The sequence below is a fragment of the Larimichthys crocea genome, chromosome I, assembly GCF_000972845.2.
Source record: "Larimichthys crocea isolate SSNF chromosome I, L_crocea_2.0, whole genome shotgun sequence".
Lineage (NCBI taxonomy): Eukaryota > Metazoa > Chordata > Actinopteri > Sciaenidae > Larimichthys > Larimichthys crocea.
Genome location: NC_040011.1, coordinates 42,034,428 through 42,052,697, shown reverse-complemented (window position 1 = coordinate 42,052,697; position 18,270 = coordinate 42,034,428). Strand labels below are relative to the sequence as shown.

The following is an 18,270-nucleotide window of genomic DNA, read 5'->3' as shown; positions in this document are numbered from 1 at the left end:
TATGTTGTAGGGTGGGGAATGACAACCGAACGGGCAGCGACGTGTGGTGAATCTAGCGCACGAAAGAGATAAAGGATCATGCCCCCGCTCCTCTGGCATTAAATGGCTCCTGTCTTCTGTGGCACAAAGGTAAACACTGAATTATTTTTGTTTACAACAAGCATTTATATTATGTCTATGTGTATAGATAGATACTCATGTCCATATATATCTATATTTATGCAAATATATGTATATATATATACCTTTTAAATCAGAATCAGAAATACTTTAATAATCCAACCATTTAAATAAAAATGATTGATTTAATTTATTTTCAATTTAATTTTACAATTAAATGTAATTAAATTGTATTTATTTTATTTATTATAAAAAAATATTTATTAAATGGGACCGTGTACAGTATTAAACATAAACATAAATGATTACATTTGATGTACTGCACCAGAGTGAGCTTATACAGCTATTTTTCATCTGCAGTCCCTTCAACAATTAAAACATATTACAGCACAATAACAAACGGTACAAAGCAAAAAACACACAGGACACATAATACAAAATACAAAGTTACACACATAGCACATAACGAAGATGATGGTGTGTATGGTGGAGGGTGTGTAGAAACTTTAAACTATATATATATATATATATTTGTATATTTACAGTTAAATAATGTGCAGCAACTTCAAAAAGTTTTGACCATGTTTGCGTCAGATTACAGAAGGGGGTGAAGATTGTTAAAGGAATTTTAAAGGAAAACCCTTAAATAAGGAGGATCGGATTCAAAACATCAAAGTTTAAGTTGAATTTATTATTCTTGTACAAGAGGAGCGTTTCACAGTGCAACACACTAAAGGGGTTACAGAGAAAAAGGCTCCCTGAGGAGCTCTGACAGTTGGTTCTTATACATTCTCCTGAAGATGGGCTGTCTCAACCCCTGTAAATTGTTAACAATTGTTTCTTCAACATATCCCCTAATGAGTAGCCAGTATGTCCCCAATCTAGATGTCACCTCTCTGGCCTGTCCCTGAAATCCCTCTATTTATACATTAACCTGAACTTTACCTTACCCTGCCAGTCTCTGTAAAACATCAATAAAGGGAAGTGCCTTCAAGACATGTAATAAATAGGAACAAACATTGTATAAGTTAAGACATCTAAATAGCAGTGTAACCCTAATTTGATGTTGGGTTTGCAGAGGTAGAGGATGTACAGGACAACGATGATGACATGCGGGATCTCTCTCAGCAGATAGTATGTATATAGTTATTTATGTTTATGTTCGTGTTTTTATGTTTTTTATGTCATCTTTGCGCCTATACCTGTCATATCCCTTTGTCTTTTAAACTGTACTTTTGTCCATAGCTGTGAGTACAATTGAGAGCAAAGTGAAATGGAGTCAAATTCTTTATGTGTGTACACACACCTGGCCAATAAAGCGATTCTGATCCTGATATTTCATTATATTTCATATAATTTCACACAAATTACTCTGGATGTTTACTGGATATTATTGTCATCCTTGCCTCTATGTTGTGAGTTAAATAAATTTTAAAAAATGAATTAATTTTCCTTAAAAAAGAGCTGTCCCAGGTTTGTTTTCATCGTGAATACTCTTATCTCCAATTCCCTTAAATTATACGGTTGGCGTTACACTTAATTTTCCCTAAAAACCCAGGTTAATGCTGCTGTGCTTTGAAAGGCCGTCAGTTTGCCAGAACACTGCAACCAAACGGATGTTGGATGGAACAAAAAGAGCTGTCCCACATTTGTTCCCATCGTGATTACTCTAATCTCTCAGCCTCTACCACTACCCACTGTGAGCATCAAACTTTAATTTCCCTAAAAACCCAATGTAACACTGGTGTTCTGCATTTGAAATGGTCCATCCATTCATTTTCTATAGCCACTTAATCCTGTGCAGGGTCACAGGTGGTGGCACCTCTCCCAGGAACAAGTCTGACATATAAAGACTCAGACGTCCTCTCACACTCACAACAGGACGAGGTGACGGTAGGAAGGTTAGAGTCCCCAAATCACTTGACCTGAACTTCAAAAGACCGTGGGAGGAAAATGGAGCTCTCAGAAAGTGAAAACCCACGCAAACAGATGCACAAGTTATGCAGAAGAGGATTAGATTAATACAGAAAGGCCACAGCTGGATGGTAGATTCAACAAGCTCTTACTTTGAGGTGTAAGTTTCCACTTACACAGAATTAAATACATACTGTAGGGATCTCTTCAAGAGGTCACAAGATGATACAAAGAGTATAAAGTAAAGAAAAACTAGATGTAAATATGTCAAAAATTATTATATTTCAACCACCTCAGATAATTTTGCACATATAAAATAAATAAACAAGTAATTCAATAAGTAAGGACAATGATATAATCTTGCTAATTGTAATACGTAGAATACCTGACACAAAAATAGGTTTTGATATTCCTAAAATAAGCCTCATGAAAAATATCACTTTTCTCTTGAACTGTAATAAAGCAACTTTAATAACTCTTCATCACTGGATAAAACGATATCACAAATAAATTGGATTTTTTTAATTTGAGAGGCTCAACCTGAGCCGAGTGTAGCATGAGTCATTTTCTCTGTGACACACAATATGTGGGGATATTAGATTTTTACAGACAGTCTGCTCCATCAAAAACAAATCTTTTCTTGATTCCTTGAGCATTTCATCCAGTCGCTATATGAGCTTTTAGAAATGGTATCACTATATAATATATAATGTGTACAAAAGATTCAGGTTAAGGCATAATTATCCTTGACTGTGTAATATCTACAGTTCGTCAGGACTTCAAGGCAAGATTTAAGAAAATGAAATCATTCAATGGACACGAGGAAGCCTTGTTTTATTTTGTGAATTATGGTTAGAATGCAAAGAACAGTGAGATAGAGTAACCTGTGAGTGTACAGAGTATACTGAAACTCTAAAAGGAATCTTTCACATTTGCATTTTTTAAATCTCAAGTCACTTGTAACATCTTAAGGAATGACTTTCTCGTTGTGTACTGTTGTGTCTTTCATTCATGTAATAGTGTTCTCTTAGTTCAGTTGTAATTTATGTTCATCTTCATAACAGTTGGGCAAACTCTCGGTACTGAGCTCAGCTTCTCCTTTTATTAAAGTTATTGTTTAAAAAAACACAGACACAGATCTTGTTACAGCCATTTTCAATGACATGATAATGGCTCCTTTCACTGCCTTTTGTCCAATGTTTCTGTCTGTGTCTGGCACACTGACATCAGATTTCCCTTTTCTCCACTAAAACAGACAGCTGTGTGTGTGCGTGTGTGTGTGTGTGTGTGTGTGTGTGTGTGTGTGTGTGTGTGTGTGTGTGTGTGTGTGTGTCGGCTACTTCCCCTTCTAACAGACATGTCTTCAAAACAAGTTTCACAAGTCCTCTTACAAGTATGATGCCATATAAGCCTTTAAGGATTATAATATTCATATTAATGGATATTTGTTAAGCCATTTCCTCCAAAATACTCAAGCCAAAAACATTTTGTGTCTGCTCATGTCTGATCTAGGAAGGAGGAGGGCGGTGAACAGCGTTGGGGTCGTCAATGGGGTCAATTTTGAAGTTGGTGGGTCGCAGCTTCATGATGGTGGTCTTCAGGGAGTACCACCAGCCTCTCCAAGTGTACCAAACTATACCATCATCTGTCACCGCACTGTAGTGCCCATTGGGGTAGTACATGCCGTTAAGATGGGCTGAGTGACACCTGGAAGAAAATAAAAGTCAGAAAGGAGCATATTTAGTCATTTCAACTGCAGCAAGAGTTGCATCTTTGTGCATCTTCTAGGGGATCACGAAAAACCTATAGGCCTACTTGTTGAACCACCAGCCTCCTTTGTCTTGCTGGGCACAGTTTCCTTTGTAGTTATCATTGTCCCGGTCGTAGGTGCTGAATTTGATGTCCTGGTGACTGGCCCAACCTGACACACCAACCTGATAATTCCCAGACAGAGCGTCTCCAGCTGTACCTTCGTAGGTCCCAAAGGTAAGTTGGTAGAGATCCTGCAGACAGAGATACAAGGTAGATCTGCATGATCTTTATGCTAAGCTAATAAGGCTGCTGACTGTAGCTTCACGGTTAGAGAACAGACTTGAGAGCAGTATCGATCCCTACTTTCTACAGCATTATCAGATATTTGTATATTTCACCTTTTCATTGGCTACTTTGAAATTCTTGTACTCGGCGTAGCGTTGGTGTCTGTCAAAGTCTTCCAGGTTAATCCTCAGAGAATAATTGCCTGTAACAGACATGAGCACAACCTTTAACGTTATGTTACTAATTAGATCAATTAGTGCAGCTTTAAATTTCAAAATGCAGTGAATGGTTTTTTAGAAGCAGCGTTGACCTTGGGCCGTGATGTAATGTAGGTTGTCATTTCCGAGCCAAAATTCTGCATCCATGTCTCCAAATCCATCCTTATACTCTGCCCACGACCTGATAGATAGATAGATAGATAGATAGATAGATAGATAGCGTTTCATATGATTTCATTATTTCACACTGATAGTTATCACATCACAGACACACCTGTTAAATTGCTCTGTCCCATTGATCCGTCTCTGAATGATGATCCAGCCACCTCCATCACTCATGTCACAGTAGACTCTGACTGGAGAAGTGCTGCCGTGGGGTTTGATTGTGTAGAAACCAGTGGATTTGGAGCCAGAACTGAAGATCTGAGAACAGTCTGACACACACATACACAATAAATACACGGTCTGAATTTCCAACATAAGACGTGAAACGAAGATATTTTAAGATTTCAAATGTTGCTTTTCCAGTCTCGAGGCTGTGGCCCTGACCTGCGTGCTCGGTCTCCTGGGTCTGGTTGGATACGACTTTGTTCGCAGGTTGGTTAAACAGTTGTAAACTGCGTAGGAGGGCTTCTTGTTTCTGAACCTGCTCCTTCAGAAGCTTCTCCTTTTCCCGCAGACGAACCACCTGCTCACTGCAAATGTCCGACGCCTACACACACATTTGGGATGATATATATTTTTGAGGATCTTAACTCACACTTTCATAATCTAGTTCTGAGACACAATATACATGGAGTGACAGAAATCTGATGAATGATTTGTTTCAGTCAAATCAATAACATCTGGAACATTTTACAAAGAGAGGTGGATTCCCTCACATGCTAAATACAGAAAACATTTAAACCTTTAAAATTACATGTTGGATCATTACTGTATGCAATAAATCATCTCCTTGCACTGATACAGTGTTTCTCAAACTTCAGAAACAGAAAGAAGTTCAATAGCTAGTTCCAATCAATCATTAACAATGACCAGGGGCTTCCCTTTAATAAAAAAGTACTTTAAATTGATGTAAAGGTCAACAGGACCTGTGTATTTCCCCCCACATAAGTCATAACTACTAAGCTTACTGTCACTTTGTGTTTTCTCCCTGGTCATCCATGCCTCACCTGCAGTGACCTTATGTCTCAACAGTGGGGACTGCCCCACAGTTTGAGAACCACTTATTTATCTTTAGAATAATGTAATGTATTGTTCCTTTACAGAGACAACAAGCAGCGCAAACTTTCCCACTTCCTTGCAATGTGCTTTTCACACCCTGACAAACACAAAGAAATCACATATTCCTTTGTCAAGTTATGATTAACTGCAGTTAAAATAGGAGACGAATACTTAAATATAAACTGAGCTTGGAGTGTGAAAATAACATTTATCACTCTCACTGGAATTAGTCCTGAAACTCTGAAAAATAATCTTTCAACCAACTCTCAGAGGGTTAATTAGACTCTATTTGTCAAGACTACGCACGCATTTTCATGTAGTAAACAACAGCGACAGCCATTTAAAGATGGTGCATATTAACATATTACACATTTGCCAATTTGACAGATTAATACTTACACAGAGAGACTGAAAACAAGCTGTGATGACCATCAGTCCTGTGAACAACCGCAGCTGGACTTCCATCTCTTTCTTGTTTAGACGGCACAAAACTAAAATATGAGAAGTCAAGATGAAAGAACACTTTCACGTCTCACGTCTCTGGGTTTAGTTCAATCTGGTTGATTTTCACAGTGAGGATGTTTCCCCCACACCTGGATCCAAAGAAAGCTGAACAAATGCCTGATTCTCTACAGTCATAAAATATACCAAATATGCAGGGAGTGTCAGTGGAACAGATGCCACACACTTGCCAAAAAGAGCCACACTTTCGGGAAAATCTTATGCAATAAATTGGGATAAAGATGATATAGAATAGATGTAATTGTTATATATAACAGAAAGTGATGTGAAAAAACTAAAACTCTGTTTCTCTGCTAACAAACATGTGTGTCTGATCAGCAGAGACGATGCCAACAGCGCACCATCGAGCGTTGCTCAACATCCCTAAAAATCTCCCTCCTATTGTCTTGGCCTGCCATCTGTCTCGTCTCTCCCTCTTCTGTTCTCCACTCTCCTGCTGATTTCCCTGATCTCTCATGGCCACTTTACCCCGGCTCATATTCTCCGAGAGTGTCATTAAAAGTCTCAAGTGGTCGTCCTGTTTGATGAGCAGTATTGTGCCATTTCAAATAAATGTTATGTGCAGTTAAATGCCACTGAAGGTCGGCTGCGAAGAGGCAGAGCAGAGGGAGACATTTTATCTCAGAGGATCACAAAGGAGCTTGATTTAATGACACGGCCGTCTGTGATTTCGGATGGCTCAAAATGAAGGAAAGGACATAGAGAAGGAGACACAGTTTCAGATAGTGAAGCTGCACTCACAGCAGGTGTACATTTTTGAGAAGTTAGGGAGTTAGATAAGTGTGGTATCATGTCTCTACAGGTCATGTATAGGTATAAACAGCAGCTGCTTTGCTTAGCATAACTATGAGACTCAAATGCCACTGCTCCCAGTCCAGACATAATCCTGTGTCAGTTATCATGTTTTAAATGTGCCGGTAAGAGCCAGGCTAGCTGTTTCCACCCGTTTCCACTCTTTGTGCTATGCTTTGGAAAGAGCTTCATAGTTATCATACAGACATAAGAGAGGTATTATTCTTATTATCAAAATAAAGTATAATAAGTATATTCTGCACTACATCGAACTACTCATTCGACCAAAATCAAAACTATCTGGCTGAAGGAAACTGGCTAACTGATGTTTTCAGGTCTTAAGGTCGGACATTAATTTACTTTTAATTATTTTTTAATTAATTTTCATTAAAAAACAAACAAAAACAAAACATAGCATTTTCTCTCTAAATTGACATTATTTTCTTTATTACTTTTCTTTCTTTACAGATATGTATTTTCTGCATCGCTGTCAATTAATGTAATAGGACTGAGCATGCAGCTTATTAATATAGGGAGAAGATTTTCTTTTTTCGAGTGTATTGTACTGGTCTATATCACACAACAAGTAGTCAGAGATTTGTTTTTGTGGCCATGCTGTTTTGTTGTTTTGTTGTTTGTTATCTGTGTTCATGTCAGAAAACGTAATAAAAATATTATAAAACAATAAAAATAAAAATAAATCAGGCATGCAAATTAGCCTAAACACAGGTGTTTGATACTAAATTAAGGTTCTAATTAGTATTACTGGACACACCTGCGCTGACCTATTTCATTTTTTAAAAATGGCTGCTGGTCTATTAATAAAGACAAGCAGCTAATTCTAATTCTATCGCAGTTATAGTATATTGTGTGTATGTGGAGGTCACTCATGTCCAAAACTGTATTCACGAGAAAACAAACGAAACAGTTTTGTGTCAAAGTTTGGCTTTTATTAGACGGAACAATGCTGTGTTTTTTTTTTTTAAGCGCTAACTGAATATCTTTATTCCAACTCCAAATGAAATGCTCATTGAGACACAAACCAGCATATTTCATATCTTTTGGCAGCAAGTGCACACTGAAAATATTACAGTATAATACAATAACATATATTTAATACTAAGTATTTTAATTATATATATTATATATATAATAATATATTATATAATATAATATATATATATATAAGAGTATCTATAGTATAATATATAATAATTTTAAAATATATATATATATATAATAATTAATGGGCATTGTTATAATAAGCCAAAAGAGTATACAGTCAGTGTTCAGACATTGCTGTGTTGTTGAGTCATCAGTACAACATTGTGTTGTTGGTGCTCTTTCCTCCTGAGGTCGCTGCACTGATCAATGATCCTACACACACACACACACACACAATCAATTGTCATCACCAACAGTATCAAGGACCCGCTCAAGGGCACTATAACAAGAGTGGACTTTGTAAATCATCAAAACAAGATCTGTGACAATGAAACGGAATGACGCGGAAATAAAAAAGGTCCGCATGGTTCCAACAGAAAATTCAATCCGCTAATGAGGTGACACATCAAGAGCCTTAAATGGTTGTGACCTCTAATATAATATCCAGAAACATGAGGGGGTAATGATTAAAAAAATAATTTAAAAAAACAGAGCTCTACTCGAAGAGAGCAAATGTTACAAATCAGTTTTATTAGTATTCCAGCATTTTGCAGGATGATGGATGAACTCTTCAACATTTCCTGGATTCGGATACGTTTTGTTCTTTTTCTTTGCTCGATAAAACAGTGCCAGTACATTTCTCAAAAGGTGGTCATGACTTATTTATAAAAACGAGCTGCCCTTCTTTAAACCCAGACGTTTCAGTCATACAGACAGTCCTCCATCACACAAATTACATTTCATTTGACGGCTGGAAGGTGCTCATTTCCTCTCTGTGATACATCAGTTCTTTCAAAGCAGCGGTCATTATCACCTCCACACTCTCTGATGAATCTCACCTTCAGGTTTAAATCAGACTTCCTCTGGTTACCATGAGCGTCTCTCCTCCTCGTTACAGCTCTGTTGGTCTCTCCTGAACAGAGGATGGGAGAGAAGAGAGCTGCTGTAACTACTGCTGCCGTTAAAGATATCACCGCCATCGTTAGGAATCATTAAATATTACCTTTAATATCCACTGATTCTGTCCGCTGTGGGACCTCCACATCATCTGGTTGAGCATCATCAGACTTCTTGTAGTAATATTCTTGACCAGGGGGTCCAAACCGCTACGAGAAACACACACATTTTGATTTGTCTTGAAGACCGTAGACATACATCACACTTCTTATACTTCTGGATAACACGCAAACACACACAGAGTCTAAAAGTGTCAAATGTCAAATTGTTCTTCTTCTAAGACATGCTTTCTCGGCTACAAATCATCGCTATAGCCTAAAGGTTTCTAGGAGAGGTTGCATGGATCTCTAAAACACTTTGCAGAAACTGGATCAGTTGTATCCAAACCACGATCCGGTAGGCCAAAGGTGAGCACACATCACAGGATCTATACATCAAGCTTAGTTTCCCGAGAGAGATGGAAAAACAGCTTCCTCACAGATACAATCCAAGCTGTGTTGAAGTGGTCTCAGAGGACAAGTAGCAGTTTCTAAACCACTTAATACCAGAATCTCACAGTGGATGACTGCAAAAAGTATTTCTTACTGACAGTAACAGAAGAAAGAAAGATGTCACAGTGTCAAACATTGTGGTGGGAACATTCGAGTCTGGGGCTGTTTACCTACTCTGGAGTTGGACACCTGAGCTGAACAGACTCCACCCTGAACAAAGAGAAGTAGCACTCCACGCTACACCCTCTAGGTTTGCATCTTCCATTCAAAGCAAATGTTAAATAGAAGTATCTTGACTTGTCATCTCAGACTTAGACAAACAAGCGCACTCTACCTTGTCGGGCCACATGAAGCTGACGAAGAGAATGATGGGAAGTCCAACAGTGAAGACGTAGACGCCCCAGAGCCAGGGCCGCTGGACCGTTGCCATGAGGAGGCTTTCTATGACACCTGGCTAGAATGTGCACATATACAAAAAAACAACAACAACAACAACAACAAATGGTTTATGATTCAATGAGTCAAGTAAGATAGATAATGAGAGATTACACTGGATTTTAATAAAGAATGCTGCAGGGAACATGTTGCAATTTCATATACAATATATGTACAGTATATCAGAGCACTAGGTTGAGTATTATGCATGGAGGCCTCATTAAAACTAGAAACAGGTGTTGCTGCTCATGTATAGTTTTTGACACTCATGCTTGCAGTGTAATATCTGACTGCATGCCACACTTTAACTGAGTTGGATCAGTGTCCAGCCTATTACCTTTGATGCAGAAAAGTATAATATTAATTGGAATTAGCAAGAGAACTGTTATTTATTAGGTTCAGGATTATTCAAAGATATATGTCTTTGTACATTCCAGAAGCTGAAAGTTAAAAACAAATGTAACCTTTAAGGTATATGTGTTATTTTGAACGCCCTTTCCAAATGTCTCTATATTGATTTTTTTGGTTTATATTGTTTGTTATGTATTATATGTTTCTATAACTCTGTGAACCTGTGCCAACATCAATAAAGACAAGATAAGACAACAACAAGAAAAACTATTCTCTTTTCCAAACACTCATCTACACATTTAGTCCAAACAGTCTTACCTGTGCTGCAGCAGACGCCGGTGTCACACTGCTTACCAGCATCACGCACAACAACACAAAGCTGGTCTCCATGTCTGAAACACACACACACACACACACACACACACACACACACACACAGTCATACAAGTATGTGCACAAAGTTACAGACATCCACATACACACAATAACAGTCAATATACTGCATGTGTGCACCTGCGTGCACGACATGAAACAGATGACCCTCAATGAGGAGCAGAAAAAAAACCTCTTTCATTGTAAATCTTTCTTTCTAGATCTTTTAGATCAGACTGGGACAGAAAGATAAAGGGAACAATAAGGAGAGAAAGACGACAGACTTCTGAAAAAGGAAAAAGAAAGAAGCATGCGCTCAGCACAAAAGGAAAGCAGGAAAGGATGAAAAACAAGGAAATTAAACAAAGAAAGAGAAAGAAGTGAGAGTGAAAGCAGTGAGGAAGCTACAGCAGTGTGTTTCTACCTTTCAACACAGTGATTTCTCACGCGTTCCTTAAAAGTCACTTCCTGAAATCTTGTCAGTCATGTGATGTTGGACTTTGGTCCCAAGTCACTCACTGACATGGCTGCAGAGCGGTAACATGGCAATTAACATACACACACACACACACACACACTCACACACACACACTCACACACACACACACACACACACACACACACACACACACACACACACACACACACACACACACACACACACTCACACGGCCTTTCATGGTAATAAAAGGCCATGCTAAAAATAAATGGTCAGTGTCAGTGTAGTATTAAATCATTTTAATAATAAAGCTGCTGATATATAATAAAGTAAATAAATCATTCAGAAGTTTGACAAGGAATAAAAAGCATTTAAAAACCATCTATGAAACAGAAAAAGATTCAAAGCAAAGGGAAAAAAAATTGATATTAAAAATATGTAAAGCCCATTTATTATTATTGTAACCAATGCTAAAAAATGAAATTGCTTTTGTTGTTTCATCTGCGTTCATTAAGGCTATATGGCAAACAATCATCAGTAGTCAGCACTGGCCAACGTGAAAAAACAAATGTGGATTTTATTCATGTAACTCCAACTCTGGACACGTGTTGTTATGAAGTGTCATATTCAGAGAGAGATATTATGCCCCCTTGTGGAAAAAGGCATAATTAAAGACACCTGTTCAGTCAAGTGGACAGTTGTTTGGACAAGATAGTCCTGTGTAAACTTCTTCTTCAGCCAAAGTATTGGTTCATTGTGTTATTGATATTTTTATTGTATTCTAAACTGATTGTAGTCACATAAATGTCTTTAAAAACTGTAAAACTGTACGTTTTAAAAAGTTAAAGAACACACAGTCATTAACACGGTTTCAAAATAAAATACAAACACATTTTAAATATCAGTCAGTGGACAATCAAACAGCATGAGGTGGTGTTGGTGATTCTTATGAATTGAATAAAAGCATCACAACATGTATTTTGTGTATATTGCTTCAGAGCCTGATGTTGATTTCACTGCGCACGCCGTCGCCGCCAGAAACACTCTCGTTGCCGTCGGCGTCTGACAGGAAGCCGCTGCCTGTGGCCACTGTGGGGATGTTGTGCTCGAGGTTTGTGATTCGCTGTTTCAGTCGAAGCTGGGAGGAGTTGAACTCACTCTGCAGACGGGCCAAACACGTCTGAAAACAAGGTTTTTAATAATTACTGTAATGGCTGTGATTGAAGCGCATTGTGGTACAAACAGCAGCAGTAGTTTTAGGTGAACTACAACACTGACCTGTAGTCGATCCAGACTGGTTTCCAGCCTTTCCACTTTCTCCTCAAGTTCCTCCCCCGCAGACACGTTTACTTCCTCCAGAAGCCCCTCCTTCTGCAGGATGTCCCGCCCCCTCTGCTCCAGCTGGGCCCTGGCATGGGGGAACTCCTGAAGTGCCTCCATCAGGTCTTGTTTTGAAAGGCAGAACAGGTCTGAGTATCCCAGACTGCGAATGTTTGCCGTACGTCGGTTGCCCATCTTGCTGCCGCTGATGTTCAGGATGCTGATTTCTCCAAAGCAACTTCCAGAGGTCAGAACAGCGAACTGGGTGACTCCATCCTCACCCACCACTGCCAGCTGGCCATCTTTAATGATGTACATCTCCTTACCCACATCTCCCTTGGAAAAAAACCCCAAAGAATATAAATAAGTACTTTTAACAGCAATGCTGCCATGGAGGAATTAAAGATTTTTGACCACAGGAGGTGGTGTGGAGGGAAGTAGGTACATGACCGTTGGCTGCAGCAATGCACAAAGAAGGAAAGGAAGAAGAAGAAGACCTCAAACTTGTAAATAATGTGAACATTACTAAACTTAAAATATTGCAAAAAAAACACACAAAAAAAAAAACGTTTGCAAACGTTTGATAAAGATGGAAATTAATTCAGTGTGTTTGCAAGGTCTTGAGGAGACACAATAGGCATTTGGGTGAGTAACACCGTGAGTGAATGCAAATATAACTTCACAGGGCACCTTCATCTAGGGTACATCATAAACCTTGCTGTCCTTTAATGATCGGGTTTTGTGAACAACATAGATATGTAAATATATGGACGATCAGTTTAAGCTAGGGGATCTAAAGGGTTGCTTTATCGAGTAAACCCAGGGGCTACTGCATCAAGAGTTACCTGAATATGAATGCAGAATCTGTGGACCAAGATTTTGGCATTGAAAACCAATATGAATGCAGAATCTGTGGACCAAGATTTTGGCATTGAAAACCAAAGTCTGGTTTTATATTTGAGCGTGCTTTTGTTGCATTCATGTAAACAGTCCATGCAGAGAGCCAAAGAGGCGGAACATTTTGGCCAAAAATCGTAATCCACTGTCGTCTGATGACAATTTAACTATTTATTAGCTTTTAATGTATCTGCATCTGCAGATATGAAATATCAAGATATCTGTTTACAGAGATTGGCTAAAATGTGTGTCATTTTCGCAAATGCAATTGTTAACTGGACTGCAGAGGAAGTCTAACAATAGAGACTAAATCTTTGTCAGACAATAGCTGATGTGTTTTGATAGTTAAAGCTCAGGACTGTGCAATTCTTTTAGTCTAATGTTCACAGGACTTTATTGAGCATCGCAAATATTAAAAAACTACTGTAAGTAGTCAGACTTTGGATCACTATAGTATATATTTAAAAGCCCCTATTCTCTAAAGATATTATTTCTGCAGTTGACTGGGTGAAACCAAGAAAAAACAATAGTGTACAAGCATTATGGACACCAAAGTATGAAGCAGGAGAACATTTTTCAGTGTATGTGATCATCATAACAATGCTGCAGCAGTAGCAATCGATAATGCAGTACATCCTTCAACAGTGCCAGTAAAAGTAATACTGACCTTTCTACAGATGTAGTCTCCAGGACTGAAAACTTGCGGTCGAAGTTTTAATACCAGTTCTACAAGGAGGCCTGCCTCGCAGTCCTGGAAAATACGCACCTATGTCCACAAACACGCACACAATTAATCTTAATCTTGGAAAACCTATGCACAAATACATTGGATTCATGTAGTTAAGAAGCTTTGAGATGCTTTACCTTCTTTAGTGTGTCCAGGTGAACATTAATAGCAATCTCTGCTCTCAGTTTATTGGGCAGGCTCCTCAGCACTTCCTGTTCATCTATTGTCTTCTGATTGGTCCAGAGGTAGTCAAACCAGCGGATGACACGCTGCTCTAGCACCTTGCTTACATGTCTGAAGTGCATGTAGTGTTTCAGGGTGTCGACGCGGCCTTGAAAGGCTGCTCTCGTAGCATTCATATTAGAGATCATAGCTCCGACATTACCCACGATAGAGGCAAAAATCAGAACACCCACCTAGGACAGAAATACAAGTATTATTCTTGTTTATATGCTGGAACACTGGGATCCAAACAATATAAAGTGTTTATGGATCATTCAAGGTCCAATCATATGAGTTAAGGTTAAACCGTTGCTATGGACTTACCAGAAAGTCAAATATCAGGAACAAATATTCCTCATCTCTAACAGGAGGAGGTGTCTCTCCAATGGTGGTCAGCGTCAGAGTGGACCAGTACAGACAGTAGATGTAACTCCTAGTCAGGGAACCAAACTCAGGATCAGATGCGTTGGGATAAACCCAAGAATCAGATCCCAGTCCCAGAACCTTGGAGAAGCTGTAGTATCCACAAGCATTCCAGTGGATGATCACCAGGATGTACAGAACCAGTTTACAGATGCGGAAAGCGTTGGGGTAGCTTGTTCTTGTCTCTGTGCGTTCAAACAACTCAAACAGGCGTGGCAGGCGTAGCAGCCGGTTGAATCGAAGAAGAGGAGTGTAGCTGATTCCAACGGTCAGGTACAGGAGATCAGTTGGAAGGATGGAGCAAATGTCAAGTTTGCACTGTAAGGTTCGAACATAGTTTTCTCTCAGACGCTGCACATCCTTCACCATCAAGCCCTGATCCAAGAAACCTTTACATACGTACATAAAAGACACAAATGAATGAATGGAGGTCTTCAGGTGACAAAAGTAATGGAAATTTGAGTCTTGACTCATTGAGTATTTTTTTCAGTACCCGTGTGGAGACGAACAGCGATATCCAGGATATAGATTCCATCGCAGACGTAATCCAGCACCAGCCACACCAACACATTCCGCATTTGAAGCTCATCGAAGCAGGCCCTACAAAAAACAGATTCACAGATAGAATCCTTTGAACAGGAATCTCAGTTCCCTCTTTTGGTCATTGAAGTAGTAGTTGTGGTAGTATCAGTGACAAGAACATGCACCGCAAGAGGATACAAGGCAACTTTTATCAGTGACAAGAACATGCACCGCAAGAGGATACAAGGCAACTTTCCTTTGACCACATGGGGACATTGAAACAAGTTGTAACCACAACAGTGACATTTTTGTCACCCTAAAATGTTGGCACACTGTTGACTATTTACAAATCCAGAAGAAATGGAGGAACATTAGTAATGCAGAGAATTATATATACATTATATGTATGTATATGTGGGCTGAAAACTGAGCCAAAACAGTAAAGGTCAAGAGATGCGATTACGGGCAATCTCTTTCACATTCACAAAGTCATTTTGTTACAAAAATATGAATTATTGCAGCTTTATATTTAGGTATGTTTTAGGCAGGAATCTCAGCCCATTGGTTGGCAGAGTTGGCGCTTGCCATACTGTGCAACAAGAAGCATTAGACCTGACCCTAGTATTGTTATACACGGTAATAGTTCCCAACCTGACAACTAGTAGAGTCCAGTTATAAAAAACAGCAGCACCAATCACCATTAGCCAATGGTAGTATGCATCATCAGAAGGTGATAAGACCACGACAGTACACCTCCTCCTCCTGACAGAGAGGGTCAGAAAACAGAAAGATTTAGTGTCAGCTGATGCTTTAATGTGAACGTGTTTTATCCATAGTTTTCTGCTTTCTTACTTGGGTCTAGAGCGTCTGATTTCATTTTCTGCGTCAGAGCCATTGTGGCTGTGGCTGAACCTGCTGGGCGGGGCTTGCATGTCGGCATGGGCGGGGCCTCTGAAACGTTCCAAGAACGAATCGGGTCTTTCCGTCTCTTCGGTCAAACTCTTCTGCGCCCATTCTCGCAGAGTCATCACCATACTAACTAACCTGAAGACAGGTAGACATGATTTGGAATATAGGGTGGTTAACCTTTTTAATTTCCAATAATTAAAGGACCAGTGTGTAGGATTTAGAGACATCTAGTGGTGAGACTGCAGATTGCAAGCACCTTGAGCTAGTGTTTGGTTTGTCCTTTATATGCAACTGCAGAAATCTCCATAGAAGAGGACCCAAAGTGTCTGTAGATATAAAAAGCTCATTCTAAAGTAACAAAACCATAATGGTCAGGCTATTATACACTCATGAAAACATAGTTATAAATATTATATTCCACCTTCACCATATTATGTAATTAGATCTCTTAAATCTCACACACCGGACCTTTAACATTGTTGCATTCTAAAAATAAATATACATGTTTTTCATTATTATTAATTCTATTTGATTATTTGTGAACTATCATACCTGGACAGAGCACCTTGTCCTCCACGAAAGGAGTTCTGGGAATTAATATCCCTTCTGTCATTGGCTGCCATTCTCTGAAGCTCTGAAGAGGTGTCATCACACATCGACTGTGCTCTGCACACACAAATCCACACAGACACACAGACACACACACACACACACACACACACACACACACACACACACACACACCACAAATACACAGGAAGGCAGAAAATGTGTAAATGTAATATCATGAAATATTTTTTTTGTTATATTTTCCACAGCTCAACAAGTTGTGAATATCATCCTATAAAGCTGATATAGTAAACCTAGCAACACTTCTCAAATTTTTTCCATTGTTGAAATTAAAAATATAGATTAGTGCAGCTTTAAATACAAAATATTAATACTCCAAACTATATAGCAAGTATCTAAACAAAAGTGAATTATGCAAAGTTAGAAATATTGACTTACTGCCAGCCTCATAATGAAATAAAGTCAATATTCCAAGACTGAATGACTTTTACTTTTACTGTGTGTGTGTGTGTGTGTGTGTGTGTGTGTGTGTGAAAATATTAATACTCCAAACTATATAGCAAGTATCTAAACAAAAGTGAATTATGCAAAGTTAAAAATATTGACTTACTGCCAGTGTGTGTGTGTGTGTGTGTGTGCGCGCGTACCTGCTCAGTGTGCTGTCAGCTCGGTCACTCTCCTCCTCCGTCCACGTTTTCACAGACAGCCTGTGTGAATCCTGCACTGTACCTGTCATACTGCAAACACACCATGACAAGACTCAATTCATTAGAAACACAAACACAGATGGACACATGACACAGTACACACACACACACACAAACACACACACACATTAAAATGCAAGCTACAATACATACTCACATTAGAGAGACATGCAAACATAGAGAGGCTCATGCAGACTGCCAAACACACACACACACAACTCCTTAACCAGCACACACACACAGAATGATGAACTGACAGTCAGAAAAGGAAGGTCATCCGGTACGAGGTCATCCTGTATCACGCATCGCCACGGAAACCAGATGGCATAGCAACAAGCTGTATAGTAGTTATGACAACAGATCAAAAGAGGAAACGACAGAAAAAATGTCCCAAGTCCACAAACCTGATAAATTTGTCTGATTCTCAACATCCATCCATCGGTTCAGCTCCAACTCTGATTCACGAGACATCAATCACGAAGGACAGACAGGTACTCATATGGATGGAGTGGACAAATGTAACCGATCAAAGGAATGATCACATGGCACTTGACAAAAGCATAATTTAAATTGCAAATCGTGTGTGAGTGTGTGTGAGTGTGTGTGTGTGAGATCCTTTTCATCCACAAGCTCATCTGAATTCAAGAACCTTGTTTGAAGTGGCCTCTAAACTCCAAGTGTGTCTCTGTGCTCGTATATTCTCTGATTACTGAGAGACAAAAGTGTTTTCATGCACACACCTGCACTCGTGAGTCGTCAGATACTTTAGATCTCAGAAACTGGATTTTGATTCGAGGAATAAATAGTTTGTATAAAACATTAAATATTAAGTATAAAGTAGGTGCAGAGTAATAGTAAGTCGTCATGCTTTTGGGACTGATCGTCACGCATGATGTGTTGATACATCCGGCGAGCTTAGCAGCTGCCTCTCAACACT

General features: G+C 39.0%; 3 protein-coding genes across 3 annotated transcripts; all 3 read right to left on the bottom strand.

Annotated features, from left to right (window-relative positions):
- Positions 1 to 2,846: 2,846 nt before the first annotated feature.
- Positions 2,847 to 6,221, bottom strand: LOC104935343 (fibrinogen-like protein 1). The gene is made up of 7 exons (XM_010751172.3): positions 5,913 to 6,221; positions 4,839 to 5,001; positions 4,564 to 4,723; positions 4,382 to 4,470; positions 4,185 to 4,273; positions 3,850 to 4,037; positions 2,847 to 3,741 (listed from the first exon to the last, which is right to left on the bottom strand). The coding sequence occupies exons 1-7, from the start codon at positions 5,976 to 5,978 to the stop codon at positions 3,543 to 3,545; spliced, it is 954 nt and encodes a 317-aa protein (XP_010749474.3). The 5' UTR covers positions 5,979 to 6,221; the 3' UTR covers positions 2,847 to 3,542.
- A 1,891-nt stretch (positions 6,222 to 8,112) lies between these two features.
- On the bottom strand, positions 8,113 to 11,088 carry LOC104935339 (calnexin-like). The gene is made up of 6 exons (XM_027286254.1): positions 11,022 to 11,088; positions 10,544 to 10,617; positions 9,774 to 9,893; positions 8,995 to 9,097; positions 8,831 to 8,904; positions 8,113 to 8,204 (listed from the first exon to the last, which is right to left on the bottom strand). Exons 2-6 carry the CDS (start codon positions 10,613 to 10,615, stop codon positions 8,196 to 8,198), a joined length of 378 nt encoding a protein of 125 aa, XP_027142055.1. The 5' UTR covers positions 10,616 to 10,617; positions 11,022 to 11,088; the 3' UTR covers positions 8,113 to 8,195.
- A 398-nt stretch (positions 11,089 to 11,486) lies between these two features.
- Positions 11,487 to 17,362, bottom strand: LOC104935344 (cyclic nucleotide-gated cation channel-like). The gene is made up of 10 exons (XM_027283072.1): positions 17,274 to 17,362; positions 16,609 to 16,722; positions 16,000 to 16,191; positions 15,799 to 15,909; positions 15,119 to 15,225; positions 14,527 to 15,014; positions 14,118 to 14,396; positions 13,921 to 14,019; positions 12,315 to 12,692; positions 11,487 to 12,216 (listed from the first exon to the last, which is right to left on the bottom strand). The coding sequence occupies exons 1-10, from the start codon at positions 17,360 to 17,362 to the stop codon at positions 12,031 to 12,033; spliced, it is 2,043 nt and encodes a 680-aa protein (XP_027138873.1). The 3' UTR covers positions 11,487 to 12,030.
- Between the last annotated feature and the right edge of the window lie 908 nt (positions 17,363 to 18,270).

Excerpts from the sequence above, each read along its gene's own strand:
- LOC104935343 (XM_010751172.3), bottom strand. The coding sequence starts at position 5,978 with ATGGAAGTCCAGCTGCGGTTGTTCACAGGACTGATGGTCATCACAGCT. Across the intron at positions 5,002-5,912 it reads CTTGTTTTCAGTCTCTCTGT|GCGTCGGACATTTGCAGTGA; the intron begins GTAAGTATTAAT and ends ATGTGTGTGTAG. Across the intron at positions 4,038-4,184 it reads TCAAAGTAGCCAATGAAAAG|GATCTCTACCAACTTACCTT; the intron begins GTGAAATATACA and ends CTCTGTCTGCAG.
- LOC104935339 (XM_027286254.1), bottom strand. The coding sequence starts at position 10,615 with ATGGAGACCAGCTTTGTGTTGTTGTGCGTGATGCTGGTAAGCAGTGTG. Across the intron at positions 9,098-9,773 it reads GCTTCATGTGGCCCGACAAG|CGGTTTGGACCCCCTGGTCA; the intron begins GTAGAGTGCGCT and ends TGTTTCTCGTAG. Across the intron at positions 8,905-8,994 it reads AGAATCAGTGGATATTAAAG|GAGAGACCAACAGAGCTGTA; the intron begins GTAATATTTAAT and ends TCCTCTGTTCAG.
- LOC104935344 (XM_027283072.1), bottom strand. The coding sequence starts at position 17,362 with ATGACAGGTACAGTGCAGGATTCACACAGGCTGTCTGTGAAAACGTGG. Across the intron at positions 15,910-15,999 it reads ATCAGACGCTCTAGACCCAA|GAGGAGGAGGTGTACTGTCG; the intron begins GTAAGAAAGCAG and ends CCTCTCTGTCAG. Across the intron at positions 12,693-13,920 it reads GAGACTACATCTGTAGAAAG|GGAGATGTGGGTAAGGAGAT; the intron begins GTCAGTATTACT and ends TTTTTTTCCAAG.